Source organism: Cetorhinus maximus, chromosome 11 (genome assembly GCF_964194155.1).
Source record: "Cetorhinus maximus chromosome 11, sCetMax3.hap1.1, whole genome shotgun sequence".
NCBI classification, from domain to species: domain Eukaryota; kingdom Metazoa; phylum Chordata; class Chondrichthyes; order Lamniformes; family Cetorhinidae; genus Cetorhinus; species Cetorhinus maximus.
The window spans coordinates 6,076,707-6,095,547 of NC_135889.1; the positions used below are offsets into that span (position 1 = coordinate 6,076,707).

Below are 18,841 nucleotides of genomic sequence, written 5' to 3' on the forward strand. Positions count from 1 at the left end.
CCGGGTTGGGTTTGTCCTGCTTTTTGTGCACAGGACATGCCTGGGCAATTTTCTACATTGCTGGGTAGGTGCCAGTGTTGTAGCTGTACTGGAACAGCTTGGTTAGGGGCGCAGAATATTCTGGAGCACAAGTCTTCAGTACTATTGCCGGAATACTGTCAGGGCCCATAGCCTTTGCAGTACCCAGTGCCTTAGCCATTTCTTGATATCACGTGGAGTGAATCAAATTGGCTGAAGACTGGCATCTATGATGCTGGACACTGCCGGAGGAGGCAGAGGCGGATTATCCACTTGGCACTTTTGGCTGATGATTCACAGAATCTCACAGTGCAGAAGAGGCCCTTCGGCCCATCGAGTCTGCATCGACACATGAGAAACACCTGACCTATCTACCTAATCCCATTTACCAGCACTTGGCCCATAGCCTCGAGTGTTATGACATGCCAAGTGCTCATCCAGGTACTTTTTAAAGGATGTGAGGCAACCCGGCTCCTCCACCCTCCCAGGCAGCGCATTCCAAACCTTCACCACCCTCTGGGTAAAAACGTTTTTCCTCACATCCCCCCTAAACCTTCTGCCCTTCACCTTGAATTTATGTCCCCTCGTAACTGACCCTTCAACTAAGGGGAACAGCTGCTCCCTATCCACCCTGCCCAGGCCCCTCATAATCTTGTTGCAAATGCTTCAGCCTTATCTGATGTGCTGGGCTCTTCCATCATTGAGGACGGGGATATTTGTGGAGCCTCCTCCTCCAGTGGGTTAACTGTCCACAACATTCACGACTAGATGTGGCAGGACTGCAGAGCTTAGATCTGTTCCATTGGTTATGGAATCTCTTAGCTCTGTCTATCACTTGCTGCTTATGCTGTTTGGCACACAGCTGGTCCTGTGTTGTAGCTTCACTAGGTTGACACCTCATTTTCAGGTTTGACTGGTGCTACTCCTGGCATGCCCTCCTGCACTCTTCATTGAACAGGATTGATCCCCTGGCTTGGTTGTAATGGTAGAGTGGGGGAATATGCTGGGCATAAGGTTACAGATTGTGGTTGAGTACAATTCTGCTGCTGCTGATGGCCAACAGAACCTCATGGTTGGCAACCTTGAGTTGTCAGTTCTGTTCGAAATCTATCCCATTTAGCACGGTAGTAGTGTCACACAATACGATGGAGGGTGTCCTCAATGTGAAGATGGGACTTCATCTCCACGAGGACTGTGTGGTGGTCACTCCTACCGATACTGTCATGGACAAATGCATCTGCGGCAGGCAGGTTGGTGAGGATGAGGTCAAATATATTTTTCCCTCTTACTGGTTCCTTCACCACCAGCCACAGGCCCAGTCTAGCAGCTATGTCCTTTAGGACTCGGCCACCTCAATCTGTAGTGGTGCTTCCAAGCCACTCTTGGTGATGGACATTGGAGTCCCCCACCCAGAGTACATTCTGCACCCTTGCCACCCTCAATGCTTCCTCCAAATGGTGTTCAACATGGAGGAGCACTGATTCATCAGCTGAGGGGGTGGGGGGGGGGGAACTATGTGGTAATCAGCAGGAGGCTTCCTTGCCCATGTTTGAGACTTCATGGGGTCCAGAGTCATGTTGAAGACTCCCAGCCCAACTCCCACCCAACTGTATACCACTGTGCCGCCACCTCTGCTGGGTCTGTCCTACTGGTGGGACAGGACATACCCAGGGATAGTGGTGGTGGTGTCTGGGACATTTTCTGATACCATGAGTATGACTATGTCAGGCTGTTGCTTAGTTAGTCTGTGGGACAGCTCTCCCAATTTTGGCATGAACCCCCAGATGTTAATAAGGAGGACGTTTCAGAGTCGACAGGGCTGAGTTTGCCGTTGTCATTTAACGTCCCCAGGTCGATGCCAGGTGGTCTGTCCTGTTTCATTCTTTTCAGACTCTTTAGCAGTTTAATAGAACTGAGTGGCTTGCTAGGCCATTTCAGAGGGCAGTTAAGAGTCAACCACATTGCAAACACATATCTGTACCATCACCAAGACAGCCTATCTGCACCACTATAACATCGCCTGATTTTTCTGCCCCTCTCTCAATTCAGCTGCTGCCAAAACCCTCATCCATACCTCTGTTACCTCAACACTTGACTATTTTAACATATTTAAATTCCCAACTTCCACTCTCCATAAACTTAAGCTTATCAAAACTCTGCTGCCCGTATTTTATCTCACACCAAGTCCTGTTCACCCATCACTTGTGCTTGCTAACCTACACTGGTTCCAGTTAAGCAATGCCTCAAATTAAAGAGTTTGATTCTAGTTTCCAAAGCCATCCATGGCCTCGCTCCTCTCTCTGAAATCCTTTCCAGCCCTACAACTCCAGTTGAGAATACTTTCTGGGAAAGTATCTACATTTCTCCAATTCTGACCTCTTTCATATCCCCAATTTTAATTGCTCCATCATTGCCTTCAGCTACCAAGGTCCTAAGCTCTGGAATTTATTTCCTAAACCTCTCAGCCTTGCTCCCTCTCTTTCTGCCTTTAAGACACTCCTTAAACCTACCTCTTTGACAGCGTTTTTGGAAATCTGCCCTCACATCTCCTTATTTGGCTCAATATCAAATTTTAGAAAGTAGAAAGACTTACATTTATATCGCATTTTTCATGACCACTGGACCTCTGAAAGCACTTGCCAGCCAATGAGGTGCTTTTTGAAGTGTAGTCACTGCTGTAATGTAGGATTAGGGGGAGGCAATGGCACAGTGGTATTCTTGCTGGACCAGTAATCCAGAGACCCAGGGTAATGCTTTGGGGACCCGGGTTTGAAGCCAGCCACGACAGATAGTGGAATTTGCATTCAATAAAAATCTGGACCATGAAAGCATTGTCGATTGTTGTAAAAACCTATCTGGTTCACTAATGTCCTTTAGGGAAGGAAATCTGCCATCCTTACCTGGTCAGGCCTACATGTGACTCCAGACCCACAGTAATGTGGTTGGCTCTTAAATGCCCTCTGAACAAGGGCAATTAGGGAGGGGCAATAAATGCTGGCCTAGCCAGCGATGCCCACATCCCAAGAATGGATAAAAAAATTACAGCTAATTTGTGCTCAGCAAACTCTTACAAACAGCAATGTGATCATGACCAGATAATCTGGTTTTGTTTGTGATGTTGATTGAGGAATAAATAGTGGGGATAACTCCCCTGCTCGTCTTCGAAATAGTGGCGTGGGATCATTTACATCTACCCAAGCAGACAGGTGGCCGTTCATTTAACGTCTCGGCTGAAAGACAGCACCTCCGACAGTGCAATGCTCTCAGTACTGCAGTGAAGTGTCAGCCTTGATTTTTGTGCTCAAGCTCTGGAGCTGGACTTGAAACAAGAACCTTGTGATTCAGAGTGTACTACTGACTGAGCCATGGCTGACAATTTAGTTTGCTAACCCTCCTACGAAATGACTTAGGGCATCTTAGAGACACAATATAATTGCAAGTTGTTGTCATAGATATATAATTCAAGAACAGGAAGTGTATAACTAATACTGTAATATACTCGAATATTTCAAAATGGACAATGACAAAGGAAAATAGTAATTGGGTTTGCAAGCTGTATCAGATTCCTTTGCCAGTCAGGACATTAACATGTATCATATGACTATCACTTGTAAATGCTTTGTGAGTTGCAACAGCTGTCAGAAAACAACCAGACACTTCAGTAAAAAACCTAAAATTCTGATGAGTCTTTAGCCTGGTATTTGGGATCCAGGTTCAATTTGTAAACAAATGCATTTTTGAAACGAACCTATGAAAAACAAGTCACTTAGGAAGTTTGTTTACAAATCTAATAAAACAAGTTTAAGCTTTTAAATCTGCAACCTTTATATTAAAGTGACATGACAGAGTGATGCTGAAGACTACTGTAACATAAAAGGATGCGGCACAACAATAATATTGGTGATTACTGGAATCACAGAAAAATTTAGACAGGTAGGGCATCATTGGGCAGGCCTGCTTAATACATGTTCCAAATGCCTCGCTCAGCGAGTAACAAATGAATGTTGCATTTAAATTTTTACATACATGGGGAAAGAATTCCAGTTGAGAATACTGCCTGGGAATGTAGTTCCATACGGAAAAGATGTGGTGCATGAAACTTTGGCATTGACATTTTGGCAGGTGCATTGGTGTACAAACTGAAAGCCGATAGACAGCAGCATCAACACTGATGTAAATGTGGAGGTCCTGTTAAAGTACTAACAAATCTTGTGATGGTACTCCAGTCATAATACTATAAAGGACTTACAGCTCAGAAAATCATTTCGACACTGAATTGTGAAAAAAATAAAATTGCCTCATTGTCCACAGTTTGCACAGCTTTAGAGTGGGCTGAGCTTAGCAGTAAACACTGTTCAATTTGCCCTGAAGTCAACCCGACAACATAAACAGCAAGTGGTTGTGGCTAAGGTGTTCGAGCTGTGATTTCCATAACCTCTGATGTGAGTGGCAGCGAAAATACTAGAATGTAATTATTAGGCTCTAACTTTCACTATCTTCTTGTGGACAGACATGATGTTGTTTGATGTCCTGTCCCATTCAAATGGAAAGTAAGTTCACAGAGACAGTTGGAGTAAGTAAGCTAGTAAGACCAATATAGGAATAGTAAGCCCTTCCTCCATTAGTGCTTGGAACTTGTCTGAACATCATGAAATTCAGAGCTGATCTTGGGATTGTACACCGGGTAGCCTTATGACAGGGACAGGGTCAGGGTCTACATAGCTTTGATTGTTTAACGTCCTCATCTACAAAAGCATTACTGTGCTTCAGCATCCCTACCTGGTATATATACAATACAGCTTCCTTTTATTTTGTCCTAACAACATGCCATATCCCTTCTAAAAAGCATACCTCTTGCACTAGAGTGAACTTGCTCACTTCTTTCATCTATCATTATTGCACCTTTTTGAACAAATATGTGTCCAAAAGCAACAGTGTTAACCTGAAACAAGTAATTTCACTTCATGCCAGTAGGCATGGCAGAGGGAAAAGATTTATAATCCTTTCATTGGAGCTGGTCCTGAATCCAATGCCTAGATGTAGAAAAAGGCAGTGCACTAATAAACTATGCCTCTCAACTGCTTTTTAAAAATTGACTAAATTAAGTCGTTCACCATTGTCAATGAGCTGGTTCACCTGGGCCCTCTGTCAAAACACAAAGAGATTATGTGAGCACTACCCAGTTGGTTAATAGTGTAATACTGAAGGAGTCTTTCACTCTTATTCCCACATCACATTTCAACACATGGGCTTGACTTACAGGTTCCATCTCAGGCATATCTGGCAGCTGTGATACTGCTTCTTCCACCACAAACTGTTCATCATCATCCTCTTCCTCTTCAACATTCTTTCCTTTATCCACAATTACATTAGACACAGGCTTTGCACTACCAATTCTGGAATAGGGCAATAAAACCAGTTAAAAATAACTCATTTCAAAAATATGTTAAATTTATGTGAAGCACACAAAATGCTAAATGACTTATGTGCTATAAACTTCTGTAATGTTATAGCAGCTGTCAAGACAATCATGAGTAACCAATATTCTTTCTTTAATGTGCAGCAATACAGGGTATCTTTGCAAATGACCTACTGAAGCCCCCCGCTTTATAACACTAACTTTTCCTGCCTATAATTCAATTATACAGCATGAATGCCCGCTAAAGAATATTAACTTTTGAGACAAATTATGGGGGAAAAAAAGTATTACTTTTTGAAAGAATTTCTCTACTCTCTACTCTCAATTTAAATTTGTGAATTCTGATCCTTTAATCCTTATTTCCATTGAGATAATATTCTGGGTTTGCCTTCTATACCATTCAATAGTTTGATATGCTTTGATGATCTTTCCTCATTAAACTATTTTTTCTTTAGACTGCAGCTTTTCTAATCTTTCCTCATGGCTTTTCCCCCATCACATTTGGGATCAAATAAACTGTATTATCACAATCATCATGGCACACAATACTTGGGTTGTCTCACTTCATTATTTCAATAAAATGACAATTAAATTTAATTCCAACAATTTTGAAATGCTTTTGCGCCACATCTCACTCATGAAACTATTTGCACCCAAATGTCAGAGAAAAATGTAGCTTATTTAAGCTTTGCTTTGAGCTATGCCAAAGAGAAATCAATTACCATTTAACCATAAACAAATGAAGCACTGAATTTCCAGTCTTATGTCAAGGGTGTTTTTGTTTTCATAATGTTAATCGACTAATCTCACTGATAGGAGAGCTGGCTATTCAAAGAAGGTGTTCAGATAATATAATCCAGTAAAGGCAAAGGTGGAGTAATTTACATTTGTCATCTGAATCTTACTATCCAATTATCACCTTGCAATGCACTGACACCATATAATGTACTGGCAGAAAATATATTCAATTTGTGATGTAAAACCCAAGGATTTGCAGGATTTTTTTTGTTTTATTTGCAATGAATTTCTCGGACACCCTCCATATTACAATAACAGGGGAAAAATCTACCTCTCTGACGGTGAATCTGAGCTCTCCTGCTTCTTTATTCTGGGAGGTGCTGGTCTTGCACTTCCTGGTCGAGGTACTCGCCTGCTGTTATTTGAGTCACACAAATATGGAAAAAAATAACTAAATAAAAAAGGAGCAACGGAGATATGAGGAAAAACACTTTTACACAGTGAGTGGTTAGGATCTGTAATGCACTGCTGAAGAATGTGGTGGTGGCAAATTCAATCCAAGCTTTCAAAAGAGAATTGGATAATTATCTGAACAGAAAAAAATAACAGGGCACAGGGAAAAGGTGGGGGATGGGACTAGGTAAGCTGTTCTTGCAGAGAGCTGGCAAGGACATGTCAGACCGAATGGCCTCCTTCTGTGCTAAATCCATCCTTTATGATTGTGTTTGGAATTATTCAGGAATTAAATAAGCTGCCTCAGAAACAATAAAATCTCAAAAAGTCACTTAACAAGTAAGCATGATGTAGGAATATTACTGGAAGTGGAAGCTCAAGCCAAAACCCAGAAAACGGTAACCATCATGAAAACTGGAACACTAAGTGCACCCTGAAGGTGGCCTTTTGCAGGAACACCATGCAATATGGCACCTCTCGGACCTCTCCTTAGACAGCACCTTCCAAACTCTACCATCTTGAAGGACAAGGGCAGCAGACACATGAGAACACCACCACCTGGAAGTTCCCCTCCAGGCCACACACCATTCTCACTGTTACTGGGTCACAAACCTGGAACACCCTCCCAAACAGCACTGTGGGTATACCTAAAGCACATGGACTGCAGCGGTTCAAGAAGGCGGCTCACCACCACCTTCTCAAGGGCATTTAGGGATGGACAATAAAAATGCTGGCTTCGTCAGCGACGCCCAAATCCCTTGAAAGAATAAAAGTCAGGCCACACACAAGCCCTCCATAACCATCTGAAGAAGGCAGCCATCGAGATGGAGTTGAGGGCCAACTTAGACCAGGTAAGGTCAAGCAGAAGCTAGGAAGCAGTGCTTCAGACATCAGTAATGACCATAGTGCAGTCCGTAGTGAGTACTGTGCACCAGTATGGACTAGAAGTAGCCACATATTACTTGTTGATGTCCAGCTGAATACACCAAAGTGGTGTATCACTGGAGCCCCTTAAGTCAACCCCAATAACCTGACTGCCCACGCTGTCACTACCCCATCCATTCACCACAATGTTGCAGCCCTCCAAGAAGTCCAAAAGATCTAGGAAAACAAATGTCATCCCATCCACCAGGACCTTAACAATGCCCCTCAACACAGCTTCTAGTTGCGCAAGGCATTTTGGACTCACTTGCTTAACCTTTGACAATGCGAGTTCAAACTTGATGAAGCTTAAAAAGTTGAATGAAGTTCATAAGAAGTCACAAGCAAATACCTCATTAAAGACCCGCGCAGAAAATACCTGGCTTCGACCTTCCGTGTGCAACTCTAGGCTATATCTGCACAAACCATGGCAAATGTGAATACTTGATGCACAAATGGAAAATTAAGAACTTTCCAGTCTGTAACTATGGTCTTCCAGAACAAAGCATGGAACACATGACTCAATGCTGATTCACAGGCATCATAGCAATACACTCCACTACTCCTAAAGCAATTATCGATCTTATACACGTGAATGCAAAATTATAGTTGCAACTATACAAGTACATCAGTCATATGAAAGTAAGGTTTATCAGCTGAGTATCAATCATTAAATATAAAGACATCAAACCTCTGTGCAACTTGGGGAGAAAGCTCATCAGGAATCTCTCCATTCACCTCAGCTGTATGCTTCTTCTCGATGGAATTGTGGGCAGCTTCAAGATCTGCAAATATTGATACATCAATCACTAGGACAGGGCTTCCCAAACTGGGGACAAGATTTTGGGGTTGCGAGCTCCTAGGTAGCAATGGCTGCAATTGCCACTTTGGGCATAATTGGTAGACGAGGTGCTTGAAATTGAACTGGTTTTCTGAAGTGAAGTTACAGTTCAAGCTTCTGTTCAAACTTATTTGCATAATCACAAATGTAAAATCTCCCATGAACCAGCACAGTAGAATGTAATTGCTTATTTTTTTCCCCCTTAAATTAAAAAATACTCCTAAAATACAGTGCTAAGCAGGTATGGTTTTATTAATACAGCTGAAAATAGGTTTGTCATAACAAATAAGCTTTTTAATAGGTGTTTTTTCCCCACCTGTGAGTAACCTGATTTTTAATAATTAAAAAACCTACTTTAAAAAACTATGCTGAACCATTTAACAAATTCATTGGTGTGCATTAGTCAGTTAAATCATTACTATTTAAGTTTCTTTTTTTGACATGTGCTCCCTAGTACATGTGTGCCTAAACAGTTTAATTTGAAGAGTCTTCTCGAATGGTCACAAATGGTGGAAACTTGCCATGCTCATTATTTCAATTTTGGAGTGTGACCAGATTTGTGGGTGGGGCTGGTTTGCAACTCAATGTTTTTTAAACCAGTATTAAAAGGTCACAGAAATTCAATGTGTGCTCAACTTAAACTTGCACATAAAATACTCCTGTCTGTTATAGCTCGGGCACTCAGCAGGCACTTCAATACATTACTGAGGGAATGCTGCATTGTTAGAGTGCAGTCTTTTGAATAAGATGCTGAATTAAAAATTCTTGACCTGTTCAGGTGGATGCAAAAGTTCCCATTAATGTTATTTGAAGAGCAACATGCAGTATTTCCTGAGCCCGAGCCAGTATTTCTTCCCCAACCACTACCAATTAAAAAATAACTCATCATGCCTCTCATTTGATATTTGTGGGACGTTGTATGAAAACTGGTTGCTGTATTTGACTACATAAAAACGATATTGACACTTGTTCAAAAGGTGATTCAAAGTATCTTGGAAAAGGTAAGCTCACTCGGTTCACTAGGTTGATTCCAGGTATGGAGGGATTTTCTTATGAGGAGAGGTTGAGTAGGTTGGGCCTGTACTTATTGGAGTTTAGAAGAATGAGAGGCGACCTTATTGAAACATATAGAATTCTTCAGGGGCTTGACAGGGTAGATGCTGAGAGGTTGTTTCCCCTTGTGGGGAGAGTCTAGGACCAGAGGGCATAATCTCAGAGTAAGGGGTCGCTCATTTAAAACAGAGATGAGGAGGAATTTCTTCTCTCAGAGGGTAGTGAATCTGTGGAATTCTTTACCACAGAGGGCTGTAGAGACTGGGTCGTTAAGTGTATTCAAGGCTGAGATAGACAGATTTTTAATCAGTAAGGGAATCAAGGGTTATGGGGAAAAGGCAGGAAAGTGGAGTTGAGGATTTGTGATTCATGTATCAGGACACCCAGATCCCTCTGTACTACAGAGTTCTGCAATCTCTCTCCGTTCAAATAATACACTGCTTTTCTATGCTTCTTGCCAAAGTGGACAAATTCACATTTTCCAACATCATGCTCCATCTAACCTATCTATAACCCTTTACACACTCCTTATATCCTCCTCGCAACTTACTCTGGTTTAAGACCATTTGGAAGTGAAATTAGGAGGCGCCTTTGGGCACAAAAGGTAGTGGAGATCCAGAATACACTCCAAAGGCTGTGAATGTTGAGGCAATTAAAATTTTCAATACTAAAATCAACAGATTTTTATTAGGTAAGTATCCGGGGATATGGTGCAGAGACAGGTAAATGATGTTACGATACTGATTGGCTATGAACTAATTCAATGGTGGATATGTTCAAGAGACATAACCTACTTCTATTCCGATGCTCAACACCATGGGAATTTTTAACGTTTGCCTAAATCACCAGGTGGACAAGTTCCAATTTCTCATTTGAGGACAGGGCTTTCCAAAGCGTAGTATTGAGTGTGGTGCAGTATTAAAGTGCAAGCCTAGATAGAATTGGGGATTGAATCTCACCTCCTGACTAGTGAGAATTTCACCAAATGAATGAAGATAACATGTAATAATGAGTACAAAAATTTTCTGAAGAGGTTGAGTGAGAGCACATTTTTAGAGGCGCAGTGTAATGCATACATTATATGAGGAGGAAAGCGAAACTCAGTTGTCATGAACTAAAATTGTGTTTCTCTTCATCTGTTCAAAAAAACAAGATACCAGACATTTGAATCAGTGACCTTACAATGTCTTTTATTTCCAGTTCTAAACAGAGAGTAACAGCCAATGCTGAAATATAAGTACTTACCTCCTTCGATATCTGACTCATCTGGAAAGGAAAAATAGGATATGCTGTAGTGAGATGCTTGAATCACTAGTGCCATTTTCAATTTCAAACCCAAAACCAAAAATAGAACTAAATTATTCAGAATTCATGCTGTCTATTGCTACTCGTAAAGTCTATTCAGAGGTCAATCTGCCCCTGCAATCTTACCGAGCTTGTTTATAATGGTCTCTTTCTCAGGTTTTTGCTCTAACATCTCTTGCTGACTAACTGATGTATTAGATTCTCTCTCTTCTTCTGACAGACAGTGGCAGAAAGAATAAATCAGTGTTACAAGTCACTCTTAAAAATATTTCATCAAAAATGATTTCAACATTAAAAAATAATCTATTGTCTAGCTGTGAATACATTATTCAGTTTATTTTGTTCGGTAAGGGTTGGGCAAAAGCAGAACACATTAGTATGCCCCCCAAGTAAATGGCTTAATGCTTGCACTGAGTTAAAATACCTGTCCGTTTTTCTGCTGGCTTTTGTAATTACTTAGCACACACTTCTTACACAGCAAGTTATCAATGCTAACCAGGCTGCCCAGGGAAAGCACTTCTGCGTTGGAAGGGAAAGATTTCAAACAAGGCAAGCTACTAAAAATGTATTCAACACCTTGGGCTTAAGCCCAAGAAAGCAGGTAGCTTGACTGACCTCTTGGTCAGGGAGGAGTGTATGTCATGGGATGCAGTATGGTCAATATATAAACTCAAAAATACGTGAATTGACTGTGACTACTTATTATGCAAATTGTAGGTTTTGTATAGCAGTATGCTCCATTTTGCAAAACAAAAACAAAAATACCTGGAAAAACTCAGCAGGTCTGGCAGCATCTGCGGAGAGGGACACAGTTAAAGTTTCGAGTCCGAATGACCCTTCAACAGATAGTTCTGTTGAAGGGTCATTCGGACTCGAAACGTTAACTGTGTCCCTCTCCGCAGATGCTGCCAGACCTGCTGAGTTTTTCCAGGTATTTTTGTTTTTGTTTTGGATTTCCAGCATCCGCAGTTTTTTGCTTTTATGCTCCATTTTGCAAACTGACGGTATAATTCTGGTTATTCCAGAGTATGTCACAGTTGTGAAAGATGTTGAATTCTCAAGGATGCTGTGTGCACTTGTCAAAGGGTTACAAATGGAAGGTTCCATTTGTCACAGTTGAAGCAGCCCAAATAACACTTTCTTGGAGTCTAGAACAAAAAAAAACTGCAAATTAAAACTGGTTTAACAATAATGTGAATCAAAATCCAGCATAAGCCCAGTGAAGAATTGAGATATTCCATAGGCCACAAAGGTTGAGTTGGTGGATATGAGGTAAGGTGGCACCGATGATGAAACAATTTTCTTCAGTGCTGCCCAAGTTGGGGCTAAGGAGAAAACCAGCCAGAGAACCCTGCTAGAATTAAGCTTCTGTGGACATTAGTTGAGGGCAGGATTGGGCTCAACCAAGTTGCTCCTCAATAGCCCCTTTCACTCACTATTTATGCTCACACGTGAAGTATACCACCTTGGGTAAGGTGTTGAAGGGCTGGGAGACTACTGAGCAAAGTGAAATATAATCGATTCACTCCTAACTGCAAAAATGTAAATGTCTATTCCAGCAATATGCATGAAAATACTCAATTTTTTGACAGTTTCAGGTCACAAACAAACAATGCACCACACTTCCCAATAATTTGACTTGACAAAGATTTTCAAACTTTTTCAAGCTTCTAAAATAATCTGCAACTGGTGTATTCGAAAAGACATTTCATAAAGCAGTGTTAAGAACGAGCTGGCCACTGCAATTTAAATAGTCCAGGTTTATAAAGACACAAATTTCTTCTCTCTCGAAATTAGTTTTACTATCTGTGCCTTTCAAAATAAATACTTTTTTTTAAAAAGCACACGTCATTGGCTGCTTGCAATTTCCTGTTAGAACTCTCAATTTCAGAAAAATAAGTAAAAGAGGAAGGCCATTCAACCCATCTCCCTATCCATAAACACCTGCAGTTTTAACCAGCTCTGAAAGATTCCAGATATTTTGATTTCTCTACCCTTCACAAAAGGTGAGGAGGTTATTGATTACACACATTATGAAAACAAGCATGAAACATCTCTATCTTGCATGAACTATAGATATTAGAATGCATTAAAGGACTTTTTTTGGTTAAGGTTAGGACTGTTTACAGTAAAACTTAATACCTTCAACTCCCGGTTTTGGTTTTCGTCTTTGGCCTTTTGCTGATGAGGGTCTGGGTATCCTTACAGGGCTCTCAGCCTTCAAAATAAAAGGTATCTATAAGTTCACAAGCACTGCTGAAAGACCAAGTCATAATTACATTAGGTCACCATCAATTATTTAAAGCATTCCTAATTCTAGACATTTGCAATATATCATTGCCAGTGAAAAATGATTCATAGTGACACATTTGAATCAACAGAACAGCTTCTAAGGTTAGCTTCTAAGTCAGCCTTGTGAGTGGAGATATTAATCATTCTACAATGATTAAGATATAATGGGAGCTGAATCAAAGTCTACAGCCTTTTTTTTTTTAGGTGCTACACGGCAACCTAACATTCAAAAATGGATTGTGAGGTGTGAGTGCACACTTCTGACAGGAAATGCGCAGGATGCATTCGTAAAGGCGCGTGCACCTAACAACAACAACTTACATTTGTATTGCACCTTTCCTAGTAAAACATCGCAAGGTGCACATCACAGAGACATTATAAAACAAAATATAACACAAAGTTACATAAGGAGATATTAGGGAAGGTGACCAAAGCTTGAGCAAAAAAGGTAGGCTTTAAGCAGCACCTTAAAAGAGGAAGGGGGTGGAGAGGTGGAGAAGTTTAGGGAGGGAATCCCAGAGATTAGGGTCTTAAGTAGCTCAAGGCCTGACTACCAATGGTGGAGCAATAAAAATTGGGGCTGCTCAAGAAGCTAGGAGTGGATTAGAGAAATGCAAATATCTCAGAGGGCTGTACGAGATTTCAGAGACAGGGAGGAGTGAGGCCATGGGGCATTTGAAAACAAGGTGAGAATTTTAGAATTGAGGACTTGCTGAACTGGAGCCAGTGTAGGACAGTGAGCACAGGGGTGACGGGGGAAACAGAAATTGGTGTAAGCTAGGAAGCAATTTTGGATGACCTCAAGTTTACAGAGGGTAGAACTTGGGAGGCCAGCCAGAAGTGCATTAGAATAGTCAAGCCGAGAAGTAACAAAGGCATCGATGAGGGTTTCAGCACTAAATGATCAGAGACAGGAACAAAGATGGGTGATGTTATGGAAGTAAAAATAGGTGGTCTTAGTGATGACGCAATTGTGTTGTTGGAAGTTCGTCCCAGGTCAAATATTGTACCAAGGCTGTGAACAGTCTGGTTCAACCTCAGGCAGCTACCAGGGGTAGGGATGGAGTTGGTGTCCAGGGAGCGGAGATTGTAGTGAGTTTCGGCATTCCCAATATTTAACTGGGAGAAAATTTCTGCTCATCCAGTACCAGATGTCAGATAAGCATTCTAACAATTTAGAGGCATTGGAGGAGTTGAAGAGTTGGTGGTGAGGTAGAGCCGGATATTGTCAGTGTAAATATGGATACTGATGCTATGTTTCAGATGGAGTTGCCAAGGGACATCATATAGGTGAGAAATAGGAGGGGACAAAGATAGATTCTTGGGGGACATCAGAGGTAACTGTGCTGGAGCAGGAAGAGAAGCCATTGCAAGTGATTGTCTGGCTACGATTAGATAGATAAGAATGGAACCAGGTAAGTGCAGTCCCACCCAGCTGGACAATAGAAAAGAGGCTTTGGAAGATTAAGTGTGTAAAGGGCTGCAGAAAGTTTGAGAAGGATGAGGAGGAATACTTTTACCACAGTCACATTGAATGTCACTTATAACTTTGATAAGAGCCATTTTGGTACTGTGACAGGGGTGGAAAACTTGCTGGAGGGATTCAAACATGGAGTTCCAGGAAAAATGGGCACGTAATTGGGAGGTGACAACATATTCAAGAATTTTGGAGAAGAAGAGAAGTTGGAGATAGAGCAGAAGTTTGCGAGGATGGAGAGGTCAAGTTTTTTTTGAGGAAAGTGGTGATAATGGCAGATTTGAAGGAGAAGGGGAAAAACCTGAAGAGCGAGAACTGTTAACAATGTCGGCTAAGATGATAGGCATGAAGGGAAGCCGGGGAGCTAACAACTGCTGGCAGCATACACAGCAGGCAGATTAAGATGCGGTGTGGAATGCTGATTTGACTCCAGTGTTGCAATTTTCAAAAGTCACACTCCAGAAAGTCCGAGCTAACCTTGCACAACTGAACAGAATGAAGGCACCTCTGTGGCAGTCCACTGTGCCACCTATAAGGGATGACCCACCAATACAGCGGTAGCTTTAGACCATGCAGATGAACCTCTAACAGGGATTTGTCTGGCAACAAAGACCAAGTAAAATCCAAGGAAACACTAGGAACTCTTCAGTGCATTCATCAATTTGACTAAAGCATTTGACTCAGTAAATTGCGAGGCTCTGTGGATTGTGCTCCAAAGGTCTGAATGTCTAAGAAACTTCATCACAATCCTGTAATTGTTTTATGATGATATGACTGCAACTGTCTTGAGTGGGAGTTCTGAAACAGACGCCCTCAAGATCCGGAATGGGATGAAGCAAGGCTGTGTGATAGCCCCCATACTATTTACAATCCTCCTGACAGTGGCTATTCACCTTGCCAAAGATCAAGTGCCCTCAGGTGTCAGTATTAAATACTGCCTAGATGGAAGCTCTTTCACCTCAGTCGCCTCCATTCCAAAACTAAACTGACCACCATAGATATACATGGGTCCATAACTTGCTTGGAGTGGCAGAGTCGGATTGCCACTCTGCTCCTACTTACTTACCTTGAAATGAAGCCGCTCTTTTCTCACCCGACCTTCCAACTCAGGCTGGGTGAGAGCAGTGTAGTGCAGTGGGCTCCTGAGGCTTTGTATCGGAGATAAGGAAGCCATGCCCCATTTTTTAACAGCACTAGTCCTATAGTTATCCAGAAGTTATAAGTAAGTGGTTTTAATTTTTCTAACCTTTTCCAGGTAACTATTGCTGTAAATCAGTCGGAACCATCCGAAGTTTGCAATTTATACCGTACTTTCATATAGTTCCTATTGCAGGGAAATTGCCCAACGGAAGTTTGAACTTCCCAGGCAGGGCAATTGCGGTGCAATCCTTACCTGGGGGCTTGTAGGGGAGGGGAGAGGGGGCTTCCCCAGTGCATCTTTGGGGTATTCCCCCAGTTACAACACCCCGGAGCTTGGAAATTATGAGACCACCGTAGAAATACATGATCTACAGTTTGCAGATGACTGCAGTGTTGTTGCCCACTCTGCACCAGAGTTGCAAGCCACTCACAATCTCTTCAATTCTGCATACAAGAAACTTGGCCTGTACTTAATTGTTGCCAAAAGAAAATTCATATCAACCCACACCAGGTCAGCTAAATATTCCACCTCCCATATATGTTGAAGGAGAGACTCTGGAATACATTGAGCACTTCCCACACCTTGGCAGATATCTCTCTCTAAAAGATTGATGAGGAGATCCAACACTGGATCAGCTGTGCCAGCTCAGCCTTCTACAAAGTACAGCAACAAGTGTGTGACAATAAAGACCACTGCAAGTCAACAGAGGTCATCACACATAGAGCAGTTGCCTTTAGCATGATACTGTACTGCAATGGAACCTAGGCTGTGCATCAGCGACACATAAGAGAGCTAGTGAAATTCCATCAGCAATGTCTCGCCACATCCTTCAGATTCAAATGGGGAGGACCACTGAACAAATACTAGTGTCCTTTTTGAAACCAGTGCCACAAGCATTCAGGAAAAATTCCTACAAAATCAACTTTGATGGACTGAACACTGGCCCGATGGCCGAGAAGCGACTCCCCCGGCAGGTCTCGTTTTCTCAAATGGTCAGTGTTCCAGGGGAGGACAAAGAAAATGCTACTAAGACACTGAAGCTCTCCTTCAAGCGCAGCAGCATTGGCATTAATGACTGGGAAAAGCTTGCTACTAATCGTTCAAAGTGGCAACAGTTTGTCCATCAAGCTGCATTTTGCTTTGAGTCACAACGTCTCAATGATGAGACAGAGCGGCAGCAGAGAAGGAAAGAAAAGGAAGCAAATCCTGCCCTCCGGATTCAACTACCTCTTGGGGCATCCTGGCCCATGCGCCCAAAGATCTGTAAGTCGAAAATTAGCCTGTTCAGTCAAGTGAAGACCCATGGCAGAAACTCACGACCTTGAGTAAACTTCATCCTCGAATCGAGGGCCAATCAACGCCAATGTTATGCATCACAAACAATGTTTGTCTACTGGGTGATAAGACTTTTCTCCACTCATGAGGAGAAAATAAGAAGTGCATGCTTACGCTAATGCATCTTGAAAGTCAGAAGAAACCGCCACATGAGGGCAAAGGGGGGTGGGGGGACGCAAGCGCAAAGCAGGAGTGGGGGGAGGGGGGAGGGGGGAGGGGAAAGCTCCAACATCTCCAGTGGTCACTGTCTCAGCAATGCCCTTTCCCATGCTAGCCAGCACCGTCTGCTCCATAGGGGTTATAGCATGAAGGTACACTTGTCCTCCTCCAGTTCTTTCCTGCTGACTTCTGTTATGCACCACTTTCTCTTGTAAAAAGAAGTAAATCAGTGAGTTTCCTGCAATATGTTTGGGTTATGTGGCTGTCATGGCTGAATAAATCCAGCTTGTGTGAGCTGAGGTTTGTAGGTGCAAGGTTTGCAAGAGTGCTTAGTGAGTGAGGGCAAGGTAAAACATGATCCAAAGGTTGAGTACTGATTGCTAGAGATAGGTGTTAGATGGGTGATTGGGCTGCAGTGAATTGAGCAGTAGATGAGGCTAATGATATAGTTGGTAGGATATGCCTTTTGAAGGTGAGCGCACATTTTTTATTCATTCATGGGATGTGGGTGTCCCTGGCTAGGCCAGCATTTTTATGGCAAATCCCTAATTGCCCTTGAGGATGTGATCAGCTGCCTTCTTGAACCGCTGCGGTCCATGTGGTGTAGGTACACCCACAGTTCGGGAGGAAGTTCCAGGATTTTACCCCAGCGACAGTGAAGGAACGGCAATATATTTCCAAGTCAGGGTGGTGAGTGGCTTAGAGGGGAACTTCCAGGTGGTGGTGTTCCCATGCATCTGCTGCCCTTGTCCTTCTAGATGGTAACGGTCATGGGTTTGGACAGTGCTGTCTAAGGAGCCTTGGTGAGTTGTTGCAGTGCATCTTGTAGATGATACAAACTGCTGCTACTGTGCCTGGGTGGTGGAGGCAGTGAATGCTTGTGGATGGGGCACCAATCAAGCGGGCTGTTTTGTCCTGGATGGTGTCGAGCTTCTTGAGTGTTGTGGAAGCTGCGCTCATCCTGGCAAGTGGAGAGTATTCCATCACACTCCTGACTTGTGCCTTGTAGATGGTGGACAGGCTATGGGGAGTCAGGAGGTGAGTTACTCGCTGCAGGATTCCCAGCCTCTGACCTGCTCTTGTAGCCACAGTATTTATATGGCTAGTCCAGTTCAGTTTCTGGTCAGTTGTAACCCCCAGGGTGTTGGGGATTCAGCAATGGTAATGCCATTGAATGTCAAGGGCAAAAGTTAGATTTTCTCTTGTTGGAGATGGTAATTGCCTGGCACTTGTGTGGCATGAATGTTACTTGCCACTTGTCAGCCCAAACCTGGATATTGTCCAGGTCTTGCTGCATTTGGGCATGGGTATTTTCAGTACCTGAGGAGTCGAGAATGGTGCTGAACATTGCACAGTCATCACATTTCCACTTCTAACCATTTGATAGAGGATCATTGATGAAGCAGCTGAAGATGGTTGGGCTGAGGACACTACCCTGAGGAATTCCTGCAGTGATGCCCTGGAACTGAGATGACGGGCCTCCAACAACCACAACCATCTTCCTTTGTGCTAGGTATGAATCCAACCAGTGGAGAGTTTTCCCCCTGATTCCCATTGACTCCAGTTTTGCTAGGGCTCCTTGATGCCACACTTGGTCAAATGCTGCCTTGATGTCAAGGGCAGTCGCTCTCACCTTACCTCTGGAGTCCAGCTCTTTTGTCCATGTTTGAACCAAGGCTGAAATGAGGT

The 18,841-nt window shown here is 42.7% G+C and overlaps 1 protein-coding gene across 7 annotated transcripts in view; it reads right to left on the reverse strand.

Annotated features, from left to right (window-relative positions):
- Positions 1-18,841, reverse strand: part of traf3ip1 (TNF receptor-associated factor 3 interacting protein 1) — a 131,045-nt gene that overhangs the window by 71,877 nt on the left and 40,327 nt on the right. For 3 of the 7 annotated variants that reach the window (XR_013577908.1, XM_078551428.1, XM_078551426.1), the window contains 5 exons: positions 12,891-12,966; positions 10,689-10,709; positions 8,241-8,334; positions 6,507-6,590; positions 5,279-5,414 (listed from right to left, as the gene is read on the reverse strand). Coding sequence is in view for 6 of the 7 variants with exons in the window: in XM_078551428.1 (XP_078407554.1) it covers positions 5,279-5,414; positions 6,507-6,590; positions 8,241-8,334; positions 10,689-10,709; positions 12,891-12,966 (411 nt within the window). In the remaining variant the exon portion in view is untranslated. Of the gene's footprint in view, positions 1-5,278; positions 5,415-6,506; positions 6,591-8,240; positions 8,359-10,688; positions 10,710-12,890; positions 12,967-18,841 lie in introns of all 7 variants that reach the window. The other 4 variants (XM_078551427.1, XM_078551431.1, XM_078551429.1 and 1 more) reach the window with 3 other exon arrangements.